Below are 6995 nucleotides of genomic sequence, written 5' to 3'. Positions count from 1 at the left end.
AAGTCTTATAATTGTATGTAATTATAAAAACATGTAGACAAGCTTTTTAATCTTTAACCCTTTTATTAAGGAATAACATTAATTTTCTTGCCCAAATTCTATTGAAATTGTTATTTTTATCCATAATTGCTTAGAAGTTTTTGTAAACAACTTATCATGCCATGATGTCTATTTTTCAATTTCACACTAGACAAATATTACAAAAAGCTAATAGAATCAATCTATGAAATTTATGAATAAAAAATATAAAAATAGTATATAATAATCGTAACTGACTTGGGACATCTCCTGGACTAAAATATAGTTATTTTTAAAATTAAGGGTTTGATTTAAAGCATTTAATTTGCATTGAGTCCTAGAGGACAGTCTCACGTAGCACACAAAATATGGGGAAAAGGACTCAGATTTGAGATAAGACTCAAATTCATTATTCCTTTCCGAAAGATTTGGTTCCAGGCATGCAAATGGGTTAATTGGATTTATCTCAATAGTATAATTTCAACATTTCAATATTTATAGTTTTTACGAATAAATAGATATAAACATCAGTGGATAAAATTGTTCTTGGGCAATGAAGATCAAAGTGGAAGAATTTATAGAGCTACCAAATTCTCTTATTGTTCAATCCTATATTTACACTCACACACAAGCTAAGTAAAACCACATAAATTGAGCTATATAAACTTCTTTTTTTTTTTTTTTTTTTGAAATTATTAGGATACATAAATTTCAATGCAATAAGACACAAGGATACAGGAAGCAAATGAATATAATCCACTTCCCAATGTTCCAATTTATTCCTTTAAAATCTTATAACCAATCAAATAAATCACATCTCTAATATACAAATATAATATGGCAAAGTAATCCTTATATTAAATCCAACATAATTACTCTTAGTAATCACAACTTAAGCTCTCACAACTGATAGGATAATCATTGATAGATTTGCACACAGAAGCAGACCTCTGAAATGGTCTTCCTGCAATACAATTTAACCTATCATCTGTCTCCTGTAATTTCAAACACTTATATGGTGCATCACTGAAGAAGTTTGAAGAGTAAGTAAAGTTCTCCAACTTGGGTAAACTACAAATACTCTCAGGAATTGATCCAGAAAACATGTTAAATGCCACATTTAACTGCTCTAAATTCTTCATTTCTCCCATGGATTCTGGTAATGGACCTGACAAATCATTGTAGCTCACATCCAACACATTGAGTTGAGTCAACTCGCCGATTTCAGAAGGCAAACAACCCTTTAAACCGGAGTCTTCGAGGATGATCTCGTTGAGAGTTTTCGACATCTTAGAAATCGAAGGTGGAAGACAACCTTGGAAGTTGTTGTAAGCCAAAACAGCAACAGATACAGGGGAGTTACCAATATTTTGAGGAAACTTAGAGGTGAAGTTATTATTGTTAATGAAGATAGCATCAAGATCAAGGTCAAAAAGCTTTGAAGGAATAGGGCCATCAAAGTAATTGTATCGAACATCGATGAATTTTAGATAAGGAAGTGATAATAACACCTTAGGAAAACCACCATTGAAGTTATTGTTACTAACATCAATCTCATAAAGAAGGCGCCAGTTTTTTATAGTGTAAGGGATTGTGCCACAAAAGCGGTTTGAGTTAAGATGGAAGAGAGAAAGATCGGTTAAGAGGCCGAGTTCTTTAGGAAGATAACCGGCTATGTTGGCATGGTTAAGGTCAATACCTGCAACAGTTTGTATGTAACTGTCGTCTAAAGCCGGAGCACAGTAGACACCACGGTAGGTGCAGACATCAGGACCATACCAGTTGCTGGTGAAGTTGAAAGGGTCGTCTGTCATGGCTTTTTTCCATGCTTGGAGAGCTTCGTAGGCTTTTTCGAGCCTCGGGTTGGCGAATGTGTGATCGGATTGTTGGTGGGAAGGTGATGGATAGGAGAGGAGGAAGAGGAAGAGGAGAGACAGGGGAAGACTTGGGAAAATTTTCATGATCATATTAACAATATGATATGAAATGAAATGGTGTGGTTGTATTACTTGTATACTTGTATGTTGGCAGGCTTATATGATGTTGTTTGGTAGAATGAGCTTATTTTTTTTGGGGGGAAATAGTCTTTGAGACTTTGATTAGATTATCTGATGTAGACGTGAAAACATGTATAGGAATAGGAATGTTTGAAAATTTCTTTGTGTTGTACGTACAAAGTTGTGTTTTATGATCGAGTTGAAAATCTGAAAGTGATATTTGGCTGATACAATTTCCATATAATAAGCAGTATGATATTCAGTCATTCATGGTTATTATCTGTATTTTACTAGTTCTCATTATAAAACGTGAGCATCAGATCAGCTGGATTCACGATTTTATACATATAGTTGAGTAAAGAACATAATTTTAATTATAAAACTCCTCCAATTGTAGAGTAATTAATAAATTAATTCCGACACTTTTTTTTGTTTGATCAATTAATTTAACTATTGGGTTATCTTGTGAATTAAAGATTTGTAATTGGGTTATCTTGTGAATTAAACCAAAATAATTGACTAAACCAGCTAGCCATTGATGCAAAAAAATAAAATTCAAATCTTTGAGGAGTTATAAAATTTGGGATATGGTTCACTTTTTTTTTTTTTTTTCTTTTTGAGGGAGGAAATTATTTATGTATCTAATTATTATAAAGAGCATGCAACAACTATTATGTGTACCACATACGCTGGCACATGACTGACATATGTGATAGCACGTGTGACATGTCATGACTTAAAGTGCATACATTACTGCGTGAAATGCCATTCGTTATACATCTAGATGTACAGTTTAAGAATTAGTTTATAAAGTTTTGTAAGAGTGATACTCAAAACCTTAGATTAAATGTCGTCTACATCACTAAGTTTGATTATTAACTCTATAACCAAAAAAAAAGTTGTGGAGCTAGATATAATGCAATAGTGCAACTACCTTTTTGCTCATTTCAAATGCCAAAACCTATAAGTTCTAGAGATCAGAACTAAAAAAAAAAAAGAGAAGGCTCAAACTATCTTTTAGAAAAGGGAGTCCAAAAGAAAAAAAATGTAGCATCACAAAGAAACAACATTTTTAAAGCAATTCCTGATGGGTTGATCAAAATTTTGCAAACTAAGGATCTTATTTCAGTGCATAGAAAACTATTAAATGGGCATTTGCCTATTTCTGTTCTTCATTCTTCATGAATTGGGGACTATCTTCCAAAGTAAATTCTTATTTCTTAAATTTAAAGTATACCAACCGAATAGGGTTGCCACACTCATGCCTTCTTCCCAACTCCATGGGACATGTTATAAATTCCCCTTGCCTGAAAAAAAAAACCAAGAAAAAAGAATATATATTAGAGAGCTGAACAAATAATTAAGCTTATTTGAAGTGGATATAAGATAATTAAGATGCTGAGTAATGTTCCCTTCGTTTTTGAATGGATGCTCCATTTTGACTTTCACATTTCTCATTGTATTCCATAACTTTGATAATTAATTCATCTTATTATCTATTTTGAAAATATAAGTCGAGACAAATTATACGTGTTGTATGCTACTGTCAGATTTTATATGTGTAGAAAAATATGGTCGTAAATTGTGCGAAAGTCAAAATGTAGGATCTAATTGAAACCAAAGGAGATGTGCTAGTATTATTAAGAAAAAGAAACTCACAATCAAGAAAATGCATGAACCAGCCAAAGCAAGTGGAATGGCGACTGAGGTGATCTTGTCATAGGGTCCTTTAAGATGAGTGTGTCTGCGCATGTTTTGGAAATACTTTTGCTTCTCAAATAGCTTTTCTCTTGGAAAAAATGGTGATTCTGTCATTCTGCATCACAAGCATAACAATTCACTTGTAGTAGTACATTTTATGATTTTATTCATTGAAAACCAACTACAATAAGTCAATAAGAGAGGTTTGTGTTTGTCAAACAACCTGACCAAGTCAGTTTCGTTGTTGTTTTGGATCAAACTATAATTTCATTGTATTCCATTCGGATTATAGGTTTAGAAATTGTGTTAGAGACCCTAATGTATAAGGCGGAATCGAGGTTTTTGAGCGAGTCAGATGAAAGTTTTCCAATTGTATTAGAATTACGTTCATTTCAATCCAATCCAACCATGCGTCAAGGAAGAATATTTCTCCATTTTTCCTTGGGAAGAAACAATCATAGATTAGTTTTCCTATACTTGGTTCTAACCAGAAAAGAATAGGTAACAAAACAAGCAAAATGAGGAGAGCTCAAAGTGAGTAAAAAAGTTAGTGTCAAATATACTATGTAATGTAGCAAATTTGTAAGTGTATAAAGAATGCACTCAAATAACAATCAACTTAGGATCCGTCTGGTTGGAAATATTTTAGGCTTGGAAACGGATTGAGGTAACACACTCCCTTATTTTATGTTTGGTTGGGTTATCCATTTTTTTCACTCCCTTACTAGCCCAATTTTGATTCCCCCATCTCGAAACCCTCCTCACACCACAGGAAACAAAAAGTAAGGGAGTCATTAGGCCAATGATTCCATTCCTACATCAAAACAAACAAGTGTCTAAAGTAACACATTCCATTTCCATTCCATCCTTTCATCCCATTCCATTCTCTTTCCATTCCTTATTTTGAACCAAACGACCCCTTATTGCTTATAGGGTTCAAGCCCAAATAGAATGGATCAAATGAAGGAAGGGAATTGTAACATAGATTGTTACCATGTTACATTTACGAGGTGTTTAGTTCAAACTATGTAATGAAAGAGAATGCTAATCATTAACACGAAGAAATAAATTTTGTTACCATGATGATTGATGAAGGTATATCCGTATATATACCAAGGAGTATCTTTTAATTTGCGAAGGAAGAATAACAAACTAGAGGAGACCGTTACCACTAACTAATTTAATGGATTAAGGGGAGAGGTTGAACCCAAAAAAAAAAAAATAAAGCTAATTAACTCCATTTCTTTAAGCCTAAAAATCTTAAATCAAACATGCTCTTAGTATGTTCTGGAGAGTTTGAAGATGCAAAGCATAGGAGAAGTCAATTAATAATTCCATCATTATCTTGCCATCATTCTCCCACAAAACTCTCCAGATCAAGGAGTCTGGCTCCGAGTATTCTAAACCGTAAGAAGTATATATAACTGAATAATTAGATGTTATTTCGAATAAAGCCATTGTAGTCGATGGAAAAACGAACATGGAACGTCTATATATCTATACAAATATATTAAAACGCTTGATCCCGAGACCTTAAGTACATATACTAAAGTTTTAACCACTAAGCTAAGTTGTATTTAGTGTTATTATCATAAGATATGATATTAATAAATGAAAATTTTCTTACCCGAGACATAGCCCGGGCCTAATAACTAGTTTTATATTCAAATATAGATCTATATACATACAATCACAAATAACAAATCACCACCTCTTGAGACTCTAATAAACTCCTGGGGATAAAATTAATTGGAGGGTAAACATTTATGTACGTATAAGAACTCTATCAATCTATGTATCTCTAGAAAATATCTGTGATTGCCGACTAATTAATTTACATCCAAGATTAAGATTAAGATTAATGTAGGATTACAAGTATCTGTGATCTATAGTAACATCAAGAAAACTAATTAGGATAAAATTTCGAACGTAAAGAAAGAAGAAGATTAAAGGATTGAATGAAATGTACCTTACTTGATTGGAGATTGAAAATTCAGAGAATTGGAGATGAAGGGTGAATTCTAATACAAGATAGCAAAGTGTGTAACAGATTGTACACTGTTTCGAAAAATTAGGTGGCTTATGAGTTATGACTTGGTCACTCTTTCTGGCCCAACAGTCCCCAAATATATAGTATGTTACTATGTTATAAAATCACCAACTGACCATTAAGAGTTGGGCTTTATTATACCTTCAGGTTTCAACCTACGAGGCTATATAACATTCTTTGGGGGAAGCTCAATTATTAATCTTTAGGCTGCACACATCTTTTAGGGAAAAGTGACTAGGGTAGGTAATGGTACGAGTCGACCTCGAGCTAGATTATACTCGACTCGACTCGAAAACTCGCGAGCTTGAAATTTTCAAGCTCGAATTTGGAATCCAAACTTGAGCTCGAACTCCAACTAGGTTCGAAATCAAAGTCGAACTCGTTTCAAGCTCGAGCTCGAACTCGAACTCGGTTTCATTTGCATTCTTTATTAGATTTTTATGAACAAAAAATATCAAACTGAAAATAAATTTCCTAAAAGTACTTTACCATACATCAAACATCAACATGAAAAGTTTTTTCGGATCAATCCCAAACAACTAATACAATGTACTTATTTCTGGATTTATTTCTTACGGAGAAATTCCTTCACTTTGCCTGTTAGTCATTTAATGTACTTTTTTCATGTTTTTTAAAGAAAAGTTCAAAGTATTTTTTAGAAAATAGGTTAAACTTTCTTAAGAAAATAAAAAGTATAATTTCTTCGAGTATCTCACAAGCTTTTCGAGTCCAGTATTGGGTTGACGGCATGCAATGAAATTGTTATCAATAGAGGGAGCAATATTTACAAATGAAATAGTTTACCCGATTGTCCAATTTATCAGCAGTTGTCGAACCATGTGCTTTGTTGCTCTATGCATAACCTCCAACCTTGGTTTTGGACTCGACTCGACTCGTTAACATGTCGAGTCAAGTTTGAGCTCGAGTCGAGCTTTGACCAAGTTGAGTTCGAGTAGCTCGCGAGCTGTCTCGACTCATTGTCAACGCTAAAAGCAAAATAAACTGTAACTTATTCTATTTTCAAATGATTATTCTAAATTGATTTTTGCATCTCACTTTAATCCTATGTTTTTATTTTCATATATAACAACATATAAGAACAATTGTTGATGTAATGTTTTGTTAAATTCAGCTCATTGTTTATTTTAATTCTTATTTTTCCAATAATTGGAACTCCATTATTAAAATTGTGCTAAGTTATTTTAATTTATATTTTTCCGATAATCGTT

At 32.9% G+C, this 6995-nt stretch overlaps 2 protein-coding genes across 2 annotated transcripts; both read right to left on the bottom strand.

Moving 5' to 3' along the window:
• Window positions 1-751: 751 nt before the first annotated feature.
• LOC104908562 (leucine-rich repeat extensin-like protein 6) lies at window positions 752-2785 on the bottom strand. The gene has a single exon (XM_010697681.4). The coding sequence runs from the start codon at window positions 1983-1985 to the stop codon at window positions 897-899; it is 1089 nt and encodes a 362-aa protein (XP_010695983.1). The 5' UTR covers window positions 1986-2785; the 3' UTR covers window positions 752-896.
• Window positions 2786-2929: 144 nt separating this feature from the next.
• Window positions 2930-5808, bottom strand: LOC104908563 (hypothetical protein). Its single transcript, XM_010697682.4, has 3 exons — window positions 5686-5808; window positions 3675-3831; window positions 2930-3322 (listed from the first exon to the last, which is right to left on the bottom strand). Exons 2-3 carry the CDS (start codon window positions 3828-3830, stop codon window positions 3275-3277), a joined length of 204 nt encoding a protein of 67 aa, XP_010695984.1. The 5' UTR covers window position 3831; window positions 5686-5808; the 3' UTR covers window positions 2930-3274.
• Between the last annotated feature and the right edge of the window lie 1187 nt (window positions 5809-6995).

Source organism: Beta vulgaris, chromosome 7 (genome assembly GCF_026745355.1).
Source record: "Beta vulgaris subsp. vulgaris cultivar EL10 chromosome 7, EL10.2, whole genome shotgun sequence".
Classification (NCBI taxonomy): Eukaryota; Viridiplantae; Streptophyta; class Magnoliopsida; order Caryophyllales; family Amaranthaceae; genus Beta; species Beta vulgaris.
This window is presented reverse-complemented; position numbering and strand designations above follow the sequence as displayed.